Source organism: Centroberyx affinis, unplaced genomic scaffold, assembly GCF_046629955.1.
Source record: "Centroberyx affinis isolate AG114_WGS23_722 - 3 ecotype Tasmania unplaced genomic scaffold, CSIRO-AGI_Caff_v1 ptg002241l_1, whole genome shotgun sequence".
Classification (NCBI taxonomy): Eukaryota; Metazoa; Chordata; class Actinopteri; order Beryciformes; family Berycidae; genus Centroberyx; species Centroberyx affinis.
In genome coordinates, this window is record NW_027280535.1 from 146,238 (window position 1) to 167,043 (window position 20,806).

Sequence of the window (20,806 nt, forward strand, 5' to 3'; positions counted from 1 at the left end):
GTAAATGAAATAATGGTGAAGTTTAACAATTCATCAATTTGCCGGGGACCCCCTGGAACCCCCTCAAGGACCCCTGGTGGTGCCCGGACCCCACGCTGAGAACCACTGCTCTATGCTAACACTTCAGCATACACTATGTTGAGTGATAGCAGGCTCCATGCTAACATGCTAAGTCCCTCATAAGCAATGCACTCGGTGAACAAAGGCTGCGTTGCCATTCTGAATGTAGTAAAACATTCAAACTCATTAGGATTATAACGCTATGTAGTAACAATTGGCTGTGGAGCGACAGTTGCCGTTTCCCTCTGAATAGACCCCTGTGGTATTAGTGTGAACGCCTGTCACTGTGGTGATGGAGACACAAAGCCGACAGCTGTGACCAGCGTAGACACAAGCCCGCTCTTTATCACAGAGCGGATAACATGTACTCCGTGGTGTGTGTTTGTGTATGTGTGTGTGTGTGTGTGTGTGTGTGTGTGGCGGCAGGTGCTTGGCAGGTGGTGGTGTGGAGTAATGACATCATTTCAGGAGGACCCCCCCTCCCCAGTAACCCTAATAAAATGTCTGCCAACAAGGGGGGGGGGGTCTAGTATGGGGACACTTCATTTTCGCAGCTTATTTTTCAAGTCAAAGTGATCAAACTCATGCAAACGCTTCCCGTTTGAATGTAGGATAAGAGTGTAAAAACTGAATTCAAATCCAGATCTTCCGCCTTTATTTTTGGTTGTGGAGAGAATTTTTTTTTATAAAAAAAAGGTGAATCCCCTCCCCTTGCTATAGCGGACATGTTTGGGTTTACAGTGTCTCAGGAACGGCTAGTCTCTTACATAAGCGCATGGCGATGATATAAGAAGTGACTTTAACCTGTTGAGGCAAACATTTTAACTTTAAGCTCCTGAAAAGTCAGCACATTCTTTCTGATTTTAGGATTGCGTCTCATTAAAATCTACTTAGACTATTTATCAGATTTCACAGATTATGTCCCCCCTTATTACTTTATGCCGTTTTCCCCTTAAAAATCCCACTTCATCTGGTGTATACTATGCATTTCTGTCGTTGGATACAGTGAGTTTAGGTGGGTTTGCCCTCCGCTACATCTCTGGCCCCCGAACTACAGCTGTAGTAATGCTGCTCTAACCTGTTCTGAATGGTTCTAAGTTACGATACAGTAACTCTGCACTGTAACACTTCACAGGAAAACTATTAATCCACACAATAGACATTATTACCCAACGAAAAAAGGAATCTCGTCTTTCCCGTTGAGAGTTTGACTTGGAAAGCATGCAGGTTTAACAGACGCAGCTGTGTGTGTGTGTGTGTGTGTGTAGTGTGTGTGTGTGTGTGTGGTGTGACAGCACAGGACCTACACATTGCTGACATTCCTCAGCCCCGTGTGTAAAGAGATGAGCCAAAGGTCAAACACGCAGTGAAAGAAAAGATTATAGTCACTGCTGCAATATGACGGATGGAGGGAAAGTGGAGAGAGAGAGAGAGAGAGAGAGAGAGAGTTTTTGCTTTTAGAAGTAGAATAATGCTGAACAGAGAAGACTTTCAGAGAGCTACTCCTCTACTGTGTGTGTGTATGCGCGTGCTATTTGGTGTGTTAGACAGTGCTGCGTTATATGTCACGTGGTCGAGGAGATGTGCCATATGTTGCGGTGCCTGGTTGGCCCTGTGTGTGTGTGTGTGTGTGTGTGTGTGTGTGTGTGTGTGTGCGCCTGGGCATGCTGGAGGGAGGTCTGAGAGTGCATATATGGAAGCCAAAGAAAAGAAGCCATTCAGAGCAGATGTGCGTGTCTGTGTGTGTGTCAGTGCACATTTCTATGTACATTGTGTGTGTGTAAACGTCTATGTGTTATGTACATACGAGACAGCATGTGTGTGTACATATGTACTTTAAGTGTGTCTAGGTATGTGTGTGTGTTTCTACGGTGCATGTGTTTGTGTGGGTGTGTGTATAATCTCTTACTATCATTATATAAATAATAATGTTATATCATATATATAATGTAATAAATATAATAATGATAATAGTGGTGAGAGTGATACCATTAGAATAGTCACTATTACATTGTCTAATTGCTAGCGGATTAAATCGTAATGAATGAAAATGTTATTCCTAAAGCGTAATTATAAATCACGGTATGCTTCTTGCCCCGTCTCCCATAACCATCCTCCCTCCTTTCTCTGTAAACACACTAAGCATTAAGGCTGAAGCCATGCATTCTCTCACTGACAGTTAAATGGCGGGTTGCCACACACACACACACACACACGGCATAACTGTTTGTATAACACACCGGAAAGGCAGACGCGTAAAGCCGAGACACAAACTATTTTCTAACTCTTTTCTTAACCATTCCCTATTGCGCCGGCTGACACCTTTTGCATTATATGGGTGGCTTTGACTTGACTTGAGAGGATTTGGAAGATCAGTGGTTGAGTGACAGTGGTGAGCTCTGATCCAGTCTGTTTGAAGTTGAAACACACTGGATTTAATACCGATACCAGTAGACTGGTTCTTTTTTTTCAAACATGAATACGCCATTGTCAAATTCATTGTGATGTCTTGGTATAATGAAACCATGGTGAAGATGATTGGCTGCCTCTATCTGACACCGGTGGTATTGTTAGTGCTAGTGTTCCTCAAAATTAAGACCACATTTCCCATAAACCCTGTTGCGTTGCTACTTGCCCCCCTCCCCCCGCCTGTTTTAAAGAGCAAGAAGAATAATGGTAACACTTTATAATAACCATCATTAATAAATGGTAAATTGATAGTTAATTAAACTTTAGTTAATAGTTATTTTACTGTTAACAAACAATGAAATGATCATTAATAATGTTTACTAATTATTAGCAATGCTATAATTGATGTTATTTTATCATTAGTTTGTGTAATATAAAATCATTTGTTTATAAATTATATATTGTATCATAGCTTTTTACCCTTTTTACCGTCTCTTATCAGCTATGATGTGTTGAGCTATGAAGTGTTACCAGAATAATTAATGCATATTTATGAATACTAATATAATATGAAACATCAATCGCTTTTTATCTTTAGCTGCGTTTGCGCTGGAAGGACAACCCTCTTCCTTGTTTTGTGCCGTAAAGCAGCCCGGCAGGTTTCCCGCCAAAATCCGGTAGTAGAGGCTGACTTCTCTGCGATGGTCTCATTGGTTTACCACAATTATACCAATATCTCAAAATGAACCTGGTAATGATTTATTGATGTTCAAAAGATACGCTTAGCACTTTCAAACCCATTTACAAACCCATTCGTTTGGCAAAACCACAAAAAAAAAAACAAAAAAAAAAACAAGAGCAGTACAGCAGCCACCAGATAATGCGATTTGAATGGCAGTTGACCTCTCCTCGATAAGCCTCATACGCCATGTGTCATATGCAAAAAAAAAAAAAAAGGGAAAGAGAGAGAGAGAGAGGGGGGGGGGAATGTGTGTCTGCTTTGAAGAGCGCCACACTTACCCAGTTCATCTCTGAGGTTGGCCAACTCCAGCGACAACTGCTTCTTCTGCTTCAGGGCCTCCTCGCGCTGCGGGGGGGGAGAGAGAGAGAGAGAAAGAGAGAGAGAGAGAGAGAGATGCGGAGAAGAGATTCAGTGACTTGGAGTGAGATGTGAAAAAAGAGGGGGGGGGGTATGATTTACACAAATAGGCATCTTTCCTCTACTGATTCTGCCACATTACTCTATAGAATATTATTCTTCACAGTGACAAATACGTGAGATGACAGGTTTGGGACGTTTGGGACAGCAAAATTCTAAAATATTTTTCCACGCCTTTCCAAACTTTTTTTTTTTTGTGTAACGTCTAAACTTAAAGGACCTATGATTTCTCAGTGCGTTCCCAGACCTGTGTGGGAAAACCTGTGAGAATGCTCAGCAAAAAAAAAAAGCTCCCTGGGCAAACTGACTAGTGAATGAACAAATGAACCTGAAATATCACATCCCCCGCTTCAGCAAACCAGCATCTTGGGGGGGGGGACTGGAACGCGCTGTTGTGTTAAGCTAATGCAGACACTCGTTTTAAATACAGGCCCAGAGACAGTTAAAAAACACACACACACACACACACACACGCACAGAGAAGAAAAGCCCATTGCATATTTTCTATTCATCTCTCTCTCTGCCACACACACATATTTGCGAGGCAGACTGAGCCAGACGTGGATTCTGTCGCACTGCTCGACATTCTTTTGCATATAAACACCGTCTCCATGTCTCAATGACACAAGGCTACACCCTCCGGCACACACACACACACACACACACACGCACACGCAGTCATGAACACGTGGACTCCCAAACTTGATTAGCGTACCAAAGTGCACTGCTGCACTTCAAAACAGACTCCAGAACTGCCTTAACAGCGGGAATGGTGGAATTTACAATGGAAAGTGCTCTCCCTTTCTCGCTTTCAAAAAGACACACACACACACACACACACACACACACAGAGTCATAAAGCCCATCTGTTGTCTGAAGGGTCAGTAAGTGAAAGAGCAGATCGAGGAGAGGCCACAAAGAGTGGGGAAAAAGGAGAGAGGTGTAGAAAAAAGGAAAAAAAAAAGAAAGAAATACGGCTTGTGAAAAAGCGTTCAACGCTGGAGAAACATGAAAGAGAGCTACTTTGAAAAGAGGGTGGGAAGAAGAAGACCGGACGACGAGCTGTGAAAAAAAAAAAAAAGAAAAAAAAAAAGAGCGACAAGGAGAGATGATAAAGAAGGTAAAGAAAGAATTCCAGAACCGGTAGGAACCGACGAGACAAACGGTTTGTGAAGAGAAACGAGAAGAGCAGCAGCTGTTAGAAAGAGAGAGAGAGAGAGAGAGACCGGACAGAGCTACAGTATGAGGATAGTAAAGACACACACACACACACACACACACCTTGCGTTTCTTCTTGCGGCGGTGCGGGGGGGTCTTGAGACGGGCTTTGCTGGCCGAGGAGCCCATGCTGCGGTGAACCCGGCGCGCACACACACACTCACACACACACACACACACACACACACTCACGCCTCTAAAAACATACTGTCCCTCCGCATTACCGGGACCGACACACACACACAGCAAAATGTGTTCTCTCTCTCTCTCTCACTAATTCCCTCCCTCTCTCTGCCGCTTGTAGACGATACACACACCGCAAAACTCTCTCTCTCTCCTTCTCTCTCACCACTTGCACTCCTCCCACTCTCCACTACCTGTTGACCACAGACCTCCCTTATCCTCCCTCTCCTCCTCCTCCTCCTCTTTCACTCCTCCCTCCTCCCTAGCTTAGATATTAGACACAGAGAGAGAGAGAGAGAGAGACAGATATTGTCACTTTACAGGATTTCTGGGTACTGAAGTCCTACAAATCGCTGCCCCCCCCCCCCCCCCCCCCAAGGTGTGAAACATGCACAGTGCAGCTTTAATATGTGGGGTTATATGTTGATAACCCCGCCCACCCCAAACCCCACCCCCCTTTTACTAAAACCAAACACCCTCCGGCAACCCCCTCCCACCCCCAAGGGAAAGCAGCGTTTACGTTTCCCTCAATTGGGTCACTCCGCTGTTTGATATCCCTCCGCCGCGGAGGGATATCGGTTTATATTCACCGGTCACCTCTGGCTTTCAAGTGCACAGGACAGCCCAGATAGCGGCGGCATTCAGGCTTTAGATAAAAAAAACATGTTATCTCAGACGTGCTCAAACACAAGCACACACACACACACACACACACACACACACACACACACACACACACACACACAACCAAAGAGCTCCAGGGTCTCGGCTGCAGCTGCTGCATTCCTCGACCCCTCCCTCTCCTCCTATCCATCACTTTCCCTTCACCTCCGCTTTAACTCCCTCGCTCCACCAGTCCATCTATCTAATCGATAAACCCAGTGACGGGGGGGGGATCCTGCGCTGTGAACCGCTGTTGTGATTCTGGGTTACAATATGGGAACACACTCTGTCTGACAATCTTTCATAAGTCACAATTTTCTGGAAAAAAAAAAAAAAGGTCCATGGGGGCGTTTGGGTTAATAGGCCTACTTTGTTAGCACAAAAGCATTTTAATAAGTCCCATACTCAAAGAGCCGATGCTGGAGAGTTACGCAACGCGCGCACACACACACACACACACACACACATACAGACACACAGCGGCATGTGTGGGGTTGTTATCTCTGAGTGCTGATAACAGGTTGTTCTGGAGATAATGGGTTACTTTCCCTCAGAGCGAGAAATGGCGGCAGATAACAGCTATCGCATTCCTCTCACACGCTCACTAAGGAGAGGTGTGTGTGCGTTTGTGTGTGAGTGACATCTCTCTCTCTCTCTCTCTCTCTCTCTCTCTCTCTCTCTCGACAGCGTCAGGTTTTAAGGTGAGGCAGCACAGGTGAAAATGGTTGCTCAATTTTGAGATATTATATTTTGCTATAATATACTTTGCTGTATTTCTATACTGTAGTCATCAAAATATAAAACAGTCATCAAAAACAACTATAAACAGTTACCTAATACATTTTTATATCAGCAGCAACCAAAAAAACCAAAAAACAAATTAATGATTAATGGCCATTTTCTCAAATTTACATATTCTCTGTGTATGCAAAACATTCTCTGTGTATGCTACTACACTCTTTGTAGGGCTTGGTGTGACTACATGGGTCAAGTTATGAAATCTACTGCATTTACAGGAACTTGGTTAGATTCACTGGAAGCTACAAGGAACAAGCCAAGCCTGTATGGTGACATAAACAACTGATGAGGATGTGTGTGTGTGTGTGTGTGTGTGTCCAAAGTCACCTGGGGCCAAGGAAACACCTGTAGGCATCAGTGCTATTCTCCCCATAAACCATTACCGGTTCAGTGGAAAGAGCCAATCAAAGAGTGAATAGATTTGTCTGAACTGCTGCTTCACACAAGTTTGCAATGGGGAAAAAAAAGAACACATGCACACATAAGTATTCAAAATGCACACACACTGAACCTTCTAACCTTTCGGAACTCTCCTCGGACCGAAGGCTGAAGCGCGAGTGCGAGAAACCATCATTCGTGCATTTTGACGTGCCATTATGCTCTGCAAACACAAAATCAGGAGTCCCGGTAACCAAAGAGCTAATATTTACTCAGTAGCCTATCCAAGTCCCGGATTCCGTGATTGACACATCCTGGTGTCTGGCTGGACCAATCACTAACGCTCAGCCTCCCACCACACTAGAAACTGACTTGGGTATTAGGCTATTTTTTTTCGACTGAGAATGTGCAAAGTGTTCCTCCTTTGATAAAACCCCCATTTGCTCTGTTCTAATATCCGATTTTTCTCTGCTGTATCCAAAATATTTATTATTATCAGCTGTGACGGCCCAGTTTCCCCTTGGAGATCATTAAAGTTTCAGCACACACACACCCACACACCCACACACACACACCGCGACAAAGCAACATCAGCTTTAGCAAACAGCAGGCGGTAATGGTAGGTAAAGCGAACCACAATCAGACAGTTATTACATACCACACAACATTTGGCTCTCATAAGACACTTTAAGAAGGATCGCACGCACACAGACTCACACACACCGGTCCATCAACACATCAGTCTCACAAGACAGCAGCCTGTATCCGTGGCAGCGTGTTGTTGTTGTTGTTAATGGGAGCTGGGTGTGGACTCGAGACGAGCCTCTCCCTGCTGCCGCGATGCTTCCTACTGAAAACAGCCATTACTCCGCTCCGCCGCTCCCGAGCATCTCGACCCAGCTCGACCGACACCCTAAATAGCAACGCTGCCGTATCACCGACAACTGCTGATTGATGCTGTAATTATAGCATGTGGGTGTTTTGCTCAAATTTGCCAAAGGGAAAGGATGGCGGGGAGATAAACGATCATTTCCCCTTGCTTACCCCCTTAAAGCTGCACTGGGCAACGCTGTCATGTAAAAACACAGCCGGAGTGTCCCATCCCCTCTAACTGAAACACTGTTGATTTGCCCTATTTTCCAAAATTATTATTTGTACTTTCTCCTTAACAGCAGTGAGCAGCAGTGAGAAGCTGGACTCAACAACAATGGCTGAACCTCTTCGCCATCACACCACATACTAAGAAGAAACATTTACTTTACTGATGTCTCCTCACAGGGTTTATCGGTATAGGGGCTTTGCAGTTACAGCACATCACTTTCCTAGCAGCCACAGCTGGTGGCATCATTGAGCTCCAGTGGAGATAGCTATGCATAAATAATGTCTAAACGTATAACAACCAGGCAAGAAAAAGAGAGGTCAATTCACTATTGTTATAAGTGAATAGTCTGATTAAGGCAGATGTGTTTCCAAATGTAGGTTACTGTGACACAGTAAACTGTCTTGTCTTTAGTCTCTACTCCAAAACACTCTGAGTTGTAGCTTGAGAAGTGCCAGCTCAGTTAACCTGAACAAACAAAGCAGCCACTGTCAATGTTAACATGCGACTACTAGCCACTGCTAATGTTAGCTTCTACTAGATACATTAGCTAATGTGCTAATCAGGTGTGTTAACAGCAGGACAGTGATGGTTAGCGGTCCAGATACTATGGTTAGCTAGTTATCAAGCTGTGATTATCTAAACACAAAATCTATCAGATGTAGGCTATCATTGTTAAAATGATAATTTCCCAGAAATTAACCATGACTATTGAATTCTGCTTAGACAGCCAAGTCTTAAGTTTAGAAACACAATCTGCCAATCACATATTGTAACCCAAGAGCTGAGGACCTAAAAGGCCACATATAGTGAAGTGGCATTTTGGTGCCACCAACGTGCAAAATTGCTTGCCGTAGCTTAAAATCTAGAATTTGCAATTCATAATCTGTGCTAAGGACAGTGCCATCACATTCATTCCCCCTAAAATCACTGCCTGACTCCTTGTGAATTTGCACAGCAGTCAATCACACATAGATGTAGAGTTTAGTCAGATGTGTAGTCAAGTCTACTTCACGGAAAGAGCAGATGGTGCTAATATTTTCTTCACTCAGTGTAAGGTAGAAATAGCTCAAATACCTCACTGAAGAGATGTTGGATGACCGTAGCCAGAGCCTCCACTCTCTTATTCCCCTGGACCAGCAGCCTCCTCAGGTGGTTGATGCCCTGGTTCTTCTTCTCTGCCTGCTCTTTCCTCTGGTTCTGTTTAGCCTGGACCGTCCCGTCCGCTGCCGTCGGACTCCCGCTACCGGCCTCCACCGCGCCGGGCTTGGACCCGTTCTGCAGGCGGGATCCCGCTTTGGGGCTGGTCCGCGACCCGGTCCTCGCCCTGAACCCGAGACCAAAGGTTCCGGTGGTTCCCGACCCGGTGTGGGTGGTATCGGCGGTGGGCACCGGGAGAACCGGTGTCACCGGTCCATTTGCGTTCACCAGGTCCGGTACCTAAGGAGGAAAAACACTGCGTAAGTTCTTTGATAAAGTCTGCAGTTTCCTACGGTTTCGTGTCTTTTGCGTCTTTTCTAAAGCGGGACTCACCAGTCGGACCCCATAAACACAGAACCTGCTCCAGGTAAATATGATTTCTTGCATTATTTTACTTTCTTTGCGTGTTATTTTTGATCCCTTGTGTCTGCCTGGAATCGTTACTCAAGAAATCAATCAATATTAACTAAAACAGTAATAAGCTAAAAGAAAATAAAAAATAATTCGATTTGATACTTTATTGATACCTCCGTAGGGTAAAGTGACCCATTGACAGTTGTTCATTCCCATGACAGTTGGGGACCCTTTAGTCTGTTACAGACTGCTCACAAGCCAGAATCATCACCGTACAAGAGTTGTACCTCCAATTCTGACTGGCTGTGATAATCTCCACCTGCACCTTATCTAGCTTAGTGAGCACATCCCTAAGATATGAAGCGACATGTACAGATTCTGCACAGAACTTGGTCTGTGCAGTACTACATTTACATTTTGCTGTTCTGAACACCCGGTGTCTGGTAGGTCTTTCCCCGGGAAAAATTACTCTGGAGCACAGGAAGCGATGCGTTTCCGGTTTGTTTGGAATAAACAAGAAGAAGAACTGGGTAGTTGGCATGAGCAGTGTTAGCCGCCGTGGCTGAACAGACAAAGAACAGAGCGCCACCTGCAGAAACAAAAGAGGACGTACCAGGTCTGGCGGAGGTTGTTGCTGGTTCTGGTTGTTTCCGCCTGTAGATGCTGGTACCAGTGCGGTGGTGGCGTTGGCGTTGGCGTTGGCGTTTCTTCCCGGCGCCCCCCGAGGCTTGTTCTTGTCCACTGCAAGGGAACAGTGTCCGTTTAGTGTGGGGCCGGCAGCTACGACGTTCAACATGGCATCCGCACTCCCCCCCCCCCCCCCCCCAACACACACACACACACACACACACACACTCAACTCTCGGACATGCTCAGCTCATTAACGCCACAGCATACAAACGCAAAAACGCTCATTCATCCTCTGAACACAAAAATACTTTTCAAAGTAACCAGATGCAATACATGTGTGTAAAAGAAAACGTGGAGAACAGAAGAAAGGACACGGGGACACACACACACACGCTCTCTCGGTCAGTCCAGGGTCTGGGTTCAACCAGCACAACATCCAAACGCATACAACATAAAAACCTCATGCACGCACACACGCTCGTCTCACACGCTCCCTCTCTCTCGTCTGGCGAACGAGAGAATACGCCCTGCCGACTGTTGCAGGCTGAGAGTGATGCATCATGGGATCGCGCGGTAATGATGGCCACAGTGTGTGTGTGTGTGTTTGTGTAGTAATGGGCAGAGGGAATATCCCTGGGTGTGCATTAAGGAGTGCATTACCAGAGACGGAGCAATTAGAGAGAGAGAGAGAGAGAAAGAGAGAGAGAGACTCCTCCTACTCCATCCTATTTGTGTTTCTTCCAGCTCTTCCTTCCCTACTCAGTCCATCTCATTATAGTATCTCTTCTCCTCTCTCTCTCTCTCTCCCTTTCCATCCATTTATCGGTTATGCCTCAGCTCCAAATGGACCAGAGTAGCTCCCTGGCTGGAGATAAAGCTTCTTGTAGTTCAGTCTGTGGGGAAATAAATAGCCTAAACCTTAATACAACCAGTCGAAGCCTCATCATCACCACTACTGTCCCCCGTCAGTTATCGCACATTTGATAGATTTCATCGACAGCATACCAATGACATCACACCTCAAAATCGTACCTGCCACAATTATTCCTCTTGCAGTCAGAATTAATTATATATCAAAACAGCAAATGGGACTATATAGAATATGCATTTGTTCCAATTCGATTCAAATTGCCATTTTATGTTTGAAATCTGATCAAAATTCCAATTCCCGTTTATTTGACTCATATTTGGCTATATTCCATAACTCTGAGGTGACCACAGCCTTGTTGCTGGGAGGCTTGGTGAGGGAGGCCCTGGGGCTGCTGTTGGCTTCTCCTTCCCTCAGAGACACTGCCACCTACTGGCAACCACCGAGCAGCACATGCCGCTCTGCATCACGGTGTTCAGGAGAGGCGGGTGGAAAGGGTTAGACTTTAACTTGACAAGTCACCGCTTCATCGATACTCATTTCGGTCTGAGAGTTACTAAAAAAAAAGAATTAGGAAGTAGCAAAGCATTACAGGACGCTGACATTTGCAGTAGTTGTGTGGTTATGTGTGTGTGTGTGTGTGTCAGTGTGATGAAGTTGATCAGTGCCAGTCAACTAGAGAGAGAGAGTAGAGAACATTGATCACACTGTAGAAACACTACACACTCTGATTCCTCAATGAAAACAGTTTCTCACTGAGGGCGATCCTTTTAATTCTGGACCTACATTCACACTGACGGATCTGTTGATATATATACACATACTGTATATATAGTTATTTATTAACATATTCAACAGCAATATTAGCAGAAGAGAATTTCTTCATCATTAATTCAGTATGTGGAGAATGTGGAAACTGAATAAAAGCAAAAAGCAAATAAAAACAAGCAAGGTAAAAAAAAAAACAACAACATAGAGGGTAAAAACAAATCTAATTTGTTTTATTTGTAGTCTCATTTCCTGCTGAAATGTTTTTTAAATGCACATAACCAATATATTTCTTACACTATTTCTTGATTAATGCCCAATGTTGTGAAATTATAAAGAGGTTACTCATAGACATGGATTATGCGTAGCCACTGTAAAAGGAATTCAGTGGATAATTAGGTGGGTGTTACTGGCCTCATGTCTGAAACTGACCTAAGGTCGCTCCAAAATGACATCATTACTCTCTAAGAAAAAGCCTAATTCATCAAACAGGATTAGAATACTTTCCTCCCTCTCTCTGTGTTTCTTTGTTCGACTGTGTGTGTATATGTGTGTGTGTGTGTGTTTTCTCTAATGAGTCACAGCTCTGAGGGAGTATGATGTATGACACTGACACACACCTCTTTGATGTAGCGTACAAGGCTCACAGGCTGAGACAACCTTCTCCGCTAATCAGTGTGTCGCTCAGTAGAACCAGGCTGCATTCAGTCAGTATTCCTCTAGGCCGGCTCCAAATCTGTTTTTCATAATGAATTGCGATGTATTTAATCAGAAAGACTGAATGGAAAGGGCAAAGTACAGTAAAAATTTCTTCAATATCGCAAAAAAGGTTTTGACGGTCAGTTGCAGCGGTTCTTTCATTTCAAAATGATGCAATGAATTTGCGAGGGAAGCACATTTGTTGAATAAATAATGAGACTGACACTAAAGAACAATAAATACTAATCAATTGTTGAAAGACTCCTTAAATTTTCTCTCGGATGTTTTTTTTTTTTTTTTTTTTTTACATTCAAGAAGCCTATTTATTCTCTTCAACCCAGCTGTGGAATTTGCCCTAATTCATTTAATGTTTTTGCAACATTTCAAATTTTTTTTTTGACAATTGGATGGAAACACAGCTAGAGATATTTTCAGGCTAGGACACTAAATCTTGTACACCTACAGCTGTTTTAAACATACTGATGCGTGTCATGAGAGGATCCAGAGTAAGAACAGACCTCAGACCAGTTTCGGATACTGGCGCATTGTGGAGGAAACGCAAGATGCATGGATGACACGCTGATTATACCGAGCTAGTGTGTGTGTGTGTGTCTGTGAGACACGGAGTTAATTACAAGCCTGTCACTGCGTCTCCTCTCCTAATTACAGTATAAAAAACGACCGACCGCACACACACACACACACGCACACACACACACACACACACACAGCTATGCTTCTATGTTCACTTAGGGCCCGGATGTGTCCATGCATGGCTCACGCAGAAAGAAAGAACAAGGCAATACTGGGTTTTTTGATCCTGGGTTTACACACAGGCAGGCTGACACACACACACACACACACACACACACACACACACAAGCCTGCGGGCAACCACCAGATAGCTTAATCTTTTTTTTAAAAACACCAGGGAGACAAAACACAAACATCCTCTCCACACACACACACACACAGAGAGAGAGAGTAATTTTCTTCGTCTTTATCATAAAGAAAGGAAATGCCGGAGCGAAACCCCGACAGAGGTGTGGGCCAGGTGTAATGCAGATAACATCAGATCCTATCTACCTAGGTAGGTGTATGTGTGTGAGTGAGAGAGAGAGCGAGAGAGAGAGAGAGAGATTCTTTTGGTGCATGTGTGTGAGAGAGACTGAGAGAGAACGAGAGAGAGAGAGAGAGAGCAAGAGAGAGCAAGAGAGAGTGTGGCCTTATCTGACTTTCTGCAGTGGAGGGGAGATTAAGAGTGAAAGAGGCATTGAAACATTATATATTTAGAGCTAATATTATAGTAGTTATAGTAGGTATAGTTATAACCCTACCGCCACACATTCTGACCACTGGCAACTATTAAGGTCAGATGTGAATACATTATTGGCTGCAGTGTCAAGGGTACTGCAGCAGTGGGAGGGACCTGCTGCATTATATATGTGACATCTTACTGCATTGCTAGTGTGACATGCGACTGCACTGTTACAGTTGGATGGCGGCACAGAAAGGGACAGACTGGCAGTCAGGACTGTTTTTGGGTGTGTGTACCTGGAGGCTGCCATGCAGTCAGACAGAGCTGCTGGGCCCAGACTGAGGGAGAAACAACACCGTTAGCATGCAGTGGACTTCAGCACATCAATCCATAGAAGTAGAACGGATAGAAAAGTACACGTACAGTAAAGATGGCTGCCGTGACGCTTTGACCGCATGGTCGTGGGACTCTCCCATAGAGTCAAATGTGTTCATTTTACGCTATTAATGTTCACTCGTGTCATGTGACAGCTGCATTTTTCAGCAGTTTGAACTTCTGAAAAATAGCCGAAATGGTTTCAGATATTACATCACTGAATATGTGCTTTTAGCCAAGGTTAAAATTTTAGAAGTTCAAATTTTAACTGAAATAATCTCAATATGAGCTTTTCCATATCATGCAGCTCTACATTCAAGTGAACCCAGGTGGAGAGAATGCCACTGCTATTGGAATGTAGGTTGAATTCTGTTTTGTCCGTAGTCCCACGGTGTATCAGCAAGCAGAACATTCACTATCATGTCAGCCATCTTATGTGTACCAATCGCACGAGCGCTCAGTAGGAGTGCCTGCTCCATCCATTCTACGTGAGAGCAACCAGTAAGGGTTGGGGGACTGGTTTACATGTTGGGGCAGGTGGGTGGAGGACAGGAGGGCCGGGCGGGTAGTGGAGGGGAGGGGGCTTTGAGTGCAAGAGGACTTGAGTTTTTGACTTGGATCCAGTGAGCTTTAAGAACAAACTCCTCTCTGAATTGGCCAATTTGAATACACAGAGTTTTTGGGAGATTGGTCCATTGGTCGCTTTACCTGCTAAAGGATAATATCTCCATTCTGTTTTTTTCAACCTGGGCTTTATTTTCCCAGTTTTTGCCACCATGGCGATTGACTGTGTTCACTGTAGAGCTTTATGTACCTCCAATTCCATCTCCGACCTCCCAAAAACTTGGTGTATTTCATTCCTTCAAGGTAAAGATGGACCAAGTACTTACTATGTTTTGGAAGACAACAACCAGTCTACAATTAATAGGATGAAATCATCTCAAATCATTAACAGATCACGAGGTGAAGCTGCCACAGAGAAGACCCTGGCTCCCACGGAGACATCGAGGCCTAATTAGATGAACAAATGTTGGTCCACCTTTAAATGAGCTGCCTCACCGATACACACTCACACAAATTCCACTTCGTAAACAGAGCCAGTGGAGAGACAGTAAGAACGAGTGAGCCATGTTAAACCCCACCAATTCAGACACAGATTAGCACTGGATTACTCGGTATGTGTATTGAGTGTGTTTTGCGGGACAAAATACCAGCAGTGCAAGTGTGCCAGCCTCGCGCAGCAGGAAGAACACACACTCGCTACACACACACACACACAAACACCCCAAACTACAGGTAGTCATAGTGGCCTCAATCTCGTTAATCTGCTGTATTCAGATTACTCAAATGGAAAATAGAATCTAATCTGAAGGAGATGAAGAGCGAGATTCCAGCTGGATTATTCCAAAATGTTAGATTAGACAGATTTGGTCTGTTGAACTAGTATGCTGGGTTGGAGTTTTTATCAGTGCTGGAGTCGGAACCATAATAATAACAGATACTGAACACAATTTTACAATAATCAGACGGAATACTCCAAAAATCATCTGATTACATTTAGCCACTTTTCCATTACTTTGCAGAAAGTGAAGCTAACCGGGAGGCGTTGCATAACTGTGCTTTCATTACTTACAATGAAATAGGGTTACTATTATTGTAATGAGATTAATGTAATCCCATTAGAAGTTGTTAATCACTTCTCACCCCTACATACGTCTGTGCCAGCGGACTCAGGACCAACAGGGAAGACGTTTTATTAAGAGAGACCAGGTTGTGTTATGTGTGTGTGGGTCCCAGTCATTTTCCTGTGTCGTCATTTTTCGTATTTCTTCATATTATCATATTTCTGTCATCAGTTATGTATTGCATATATGGATTTTTCACATTATTCACATTATTTTTTCCTAAATTCTACTGCTACTACTGCTGACTTTGACTATTCTGGTTACACACATAAGCATTTAAGTTTATGTATGAATTTGTTTCAATAGCAGTATAGAAGATGGCACATTAACAAAATTGACACTATTCCTAACAATCAGTTTTTAGTTAGTAGTTACTTGTAGTAGTATTTAATAATGTTTTGTTGTTTTGTTTGTTTCAGACTGTTCATCAACACGATGTTCACAAAGAAACGTTGTGACAGAGTTAAAAACTTCACACGTTCCCTAAAATCTAGCAGGGATTTTGCTAGTTGCTTAGTAACAGGTGACTGTGTGCCAGCTGAGGTTTTTAAAATGCTGCATCTCACCATGAGGGTGTCATGGAAGGCAGGGTGGGATACGCCGCAGACACAAACTTTTCTCGCACCGACGCTAAATGCGCTTTCACACCTCGGTTCATTTCATTCGGACAAATGGCGACGTAGCAGTCGAGCCCGGGTCCAGACCGGACCGAGCGGACCGAGCCTTTGTTGAGAGGGAGGTACGTTACGTGAATTATGGGTTAAGGATGAGTTTTAGAGAAGAAAGTCCAAATTTCTGAACATGGAGGGAAATGACTGCTGCCATGCTGGCTTTTGCTGGCTCCAAATTTTACCTTGTGGAACATAACTGAACCGATGCGTAAATGCAATGAGTCACAAAGGAAACTGACTCCAGGATTTGAAAACATCCTAAGAGTTTGTTCATGATCAGCTGTCAGCAGCAAGCCAGAGATTGTTACTGTCTCGACCCCGGAGATTTAGCCTTCGCATGACTGTCGCCATAGAAACAAGCGTGCAGAGAGCATGTGCCAGTGTGGACGAGCGCGAGTGTGCGTGTCCACTATGTGACCTGTTTACATGAAAACTGGGCCATCTGGTTACCTAGCAACAACCTGGGCCTGACTATATTTTCCGGCTGTCACTCATCTCACCCAGCATGACGACAGACGGAAGAGTCAAATGAATGCTTTCACTGCTTTCCACTGTGATTTTCAGTTTTCGCAAAAAGATGTTTAGCAGAAACCAGAAAACCTCACTACTCTATGGAGACAGTGCACTGAGAGAGAGACAGACAGATGGGTTAACTGACAGTCTGTGGTCTTAGTAACAACAGCCGGGTTTCCATTTAAGTACTTTTATGCAAATTACGATGTATTGACCAATAGTAGCAGAAAACAAAGAACAGTAACAATTTTCCTAATACTAGTTTCCCTTCTTCTGGTGGATGTTTTTCTGATGTTCAGGATGGCTATTTATGTTTATTTCCATCATGTGGGTTGGAAGTGATTATTTTACATTTTGTTTTTACAACATTTCAAAAGTTGGCTTATGGCACTGCATGACCTTATTAATTTGCAGCACTGCTGTGGAAAATGTTTAACTAGCCAATCAATAATGGCAGCCCAAACAATTGGCGAGAACCCTGGACCCTCATCCTCATCATCATCATCATCATCATGTATGTAAACCAAACCGGTTCAGTAGCAAAGGAAAAACCATGTTGAAAAAGCATGTTTAAGATCCAAAACCAAACGAGTAGAAAAGGACTTCCAGGTAGGAAAATGAAACCCTACTACTCATTAACAAAGAAGTTAACCGATTGCTTTTCATTATTAATACACGGATAATTCAAAAACACATCATTTTTCAGCCTCGGAAGTAGACTTTGTGTGAAAAGACCTGTCACCCCTATCGTAAGGTTTTCTAGATCGGACGCATACAGATGTGGACAAGAAGACGCCTGTCCCAGGATCTCTGCAGATTTACACGGACAGAACATCTCTACCTAGTTTTCGAAATATTAGAGAACACCGCAGCCCAAATCCGGAGCTCTGCTTAGCTTGATTAACACTGGGAGAGAATATTCCAGCCCGCATGCCAACAGATGTGACCTCTAAAGCCCCGCGTTTGAAAAAAAAAAAAAAAAAAAATGGCAACCTCTACATCAGATTAACGCTCGCGGGATTGGACACCCTCAGTTGAACCGCTCGGCAGTGTGTGTGTGTGTGTGTCTATTCCCTGCCATGTGCAGACACGCACATGTGGTGACTAAAGCTTGCCCTAACCTACATTTCTGGGCAGTCGGCAGCGGGGAGAAGTGGGTCTGTGGAGCTCCGGGGAGAAGTGGGTCTGTGGAGCTCCGGCGAGAGAGAGAGAGAGAGAGAGAGAGAGAGAGAGAGAGAGAGAGAGAGAGAGAGAGAGAGAGAGAGAGAGAGAGAGAGAGAGAGAGAGAGAGAGAGAGAGAGAGAGAGAGAGAGAGAGAGAGAGAGAGAGAGAGAGAGAGAGAGAGAGAGAGAGAGCTGAACGCGCTGCAGCCAGACACGTGCGGCCGGGCTCAGACGGGCCGGCGGAAAATAAACACTACAACTCCCGGAGGAACGCATCGTCGCGAGGGGGGGGGGGGGGGGACGTTGTCGGAGATGATGAGGGAATTAGCGAGTAATTTAGCCGAGAGGAACATGAAAGAAGTGAACGCTACACAGGAAGCTTAAAGATCCTGGCAAACGCACAAATACAAAATCCACCGTGTGGAGCCTGAACTGGGCAAATCCGCCTTCTCTCTCGTCTCTGCTCCTTGTAAACTCATTTCAGCTAATTTCAATAATTTCAACTAATTTCAGCTCTGAATTTGAGAGCTGCTCCTGCTTCAATCGGTTTCATACGTACATCCCGCATGTGTATGTTCTGTATAACTTCTCTGGCGGTCAAAGAAAGGCCCCGGCAATGGATTCCGTTTGTGTTTTTGGCCGCCAACACATCACGTGCACCGATAAAAAAAAAAACAGGCTAAAGCGGCTTTGCTGATTTAGTCGGACATCCAGCTCCGATTCGCGGCCTCGTTTTGCGTTCAGCTGGGACTAACAGCGATGATAATATTGAGTCTTGGTGGCTTGGAAGGCTTAGGCGTGTGCCGCATCCACACAGTTGCTCAGAACGGGGCCATCAACTTTGTTTGCATGGTGTCCCTTCTGTCTCACCCAGTTGTCCTGTCACATGAAGCTACACAACACCTGAAAAAGCAAGTTCTATAAGGAGGGGGAAACGCCATTAAGAGTGAGCACGGATCCTCTGCCACGCGACTCGGAAGACGCGAACCCTCCAGAAATAGAGAGAAAGCTTTTAATGGTTGAATAAGTAAAAGCCAGATGCGTCCTTGGCTATTTCTGGTGTGTGTGTGTGTGTGTGTCACGTGATCGCTGCCCCTCTAGGCATGGGTATCACGGCTAAAAAGGAGCCCGCAGCACCGGCTATTCATCATGCCACTACTGAACCGCTCGTGCTGAAAGCTTCTACACACACACACACACACACATACACACACACAGAGTTCCGGCGAGAGAAGACTGACGGCCCTATTGTACCCCTGTACATCCATGGCGGCTGTGGTAGCCTGCGTGCACAATACCGAAAGCCCCCGCCGTGGAGGAGAGGGAGAGGCAACAATGGCTGCCATGACGCCATGTGGTGGAAAACAGGAGGAGGAGGAGGAGGAAATTCTGAGAGGGTGAAGCGGCCTTTGAGGCTGGTCTGGAGTCAGATTTGCACGTTCCGCGATGAAAAAAGGGGGGAGGGAAGGCAAGAAAGCTGATCCCAAAGAGTATTCAAGGGCAACTTCACCCCATTGTGGTTACAGTGGATTGGAATCGGACCATAAAAATGTATATTGGATTGGGGTAAAGAGCTAAAACAACACAGGCCTACAGGTGCAACGGATACACATGGCACAGCTGGGTTCTGGTCTGGTACAGCTGGCCTACTGGCGACGCTGCCGGCCTTTCTTTACGACAGGCGGCAATTAGAAATCATCTATTCTTAGTTTTCATAATGTGGACCGCTAAATCCAAGCCAACGTGACATCGTCAGCAATCTAGAAAACTGCGGGTTAGTCTCGGAGTCTTAGAGCTATGAGTGGAATGAGAGTATCCCCCCTTTGTCGGGGCGTGGTGGCGCACTGTACGGTACATCCTGCTTAGACCCCCACCCCGCCATGTGCATCTGCGGCGGAGGAAAAGAGGTGCTGGGTATCAGTTTCAGGCCTGCGTGAGACGATCGTCCCGCACTCTGAAAGCAGATGGCAAGGGGAAAGGTGACGGAGAAACAAATGGATGGATAGGATGAGAAAGAAGGACTGCGGCTTTCTTTTCCCATTCGAAAAGCGGCTAACGAGGAAAGGTGGGATGGACGTTTGGTGTTATGCTCTTGTTGAGGGATGAGTGGGTGGATGGATGGATAGATAGATGGATGGATGGATGGATGGGGGAACATGGGAGGACATGGGCGTCTCCAGACCTGCGTGGAAAACCACCGTGTTCTTCCTGCATCCCGACAGCAGATGGAGGTTCCGGAAGAGTCCCTTGGCCGTCAGCTTCACGTGGAAGTTGGACAGCGAGAGTCTGGGCGACCATAACATGGTTTGAAGACTTTTGCTTTTTGTTTCCGGCGCTCCTAGTCGCTCTCCTCCGGTCACTTCCAATGGTTTCCTCGGGTCTTCTGGAGTCTCAAATAGTCCCGGTTTGTTGGAGATATTGAGCTGGGTTTTCTTCTTGTGGTCCTAATTCTCAATAAACGGCTGTCCGACCGGTCTGCTGCCGCCTCCAACTTTGAGAAATGTTGTTTTTATTTTTTATTATATTACCGTCTCCAACAGATTCTGTACAACACCAAGCCAGTCCAAAACTCAGAGACTTTCTCCACTGGTTTTTCCAGTTTTTAAGCCTTTCTACTGTCCGGTTATTTCGTTCTTACAAAATATTAAAAGTATG

General features: G+C 44.9%; 1 protein-coding gene across 1 annotated transcript in view; it reads right to left on the reverse strand.

Annotated features, from left to right (window-relative positions):
- LOC139655367 (microtubule-associated tumor suppressor 1 homolog A-like) overlaps positions 1-20,806 on the reverse strand; it is a 40,828-nt gene that overhangs the window by 8,134 nt on the left and 11,888 nt on the right. The window contains exons 5-7 of the mRNA XM_071532757.1: positions 10,135-10,262; positions 9,045-9,407; positions 3,490-3,556 (exon numbers count right to left, since the gene is read on the reverse strand). Of these exons, the coding sequence (XP_071388858.1) occupies positions 3,490-3,556; positions 9,045-9,407; positions 10,135-10,262 (558 nt within the window). The remainder of the gene's footprint in view (positions 1-3,489; positions 3,557-9,044; positions 9,408-10,134; positions 10,263-20,806) is intronic.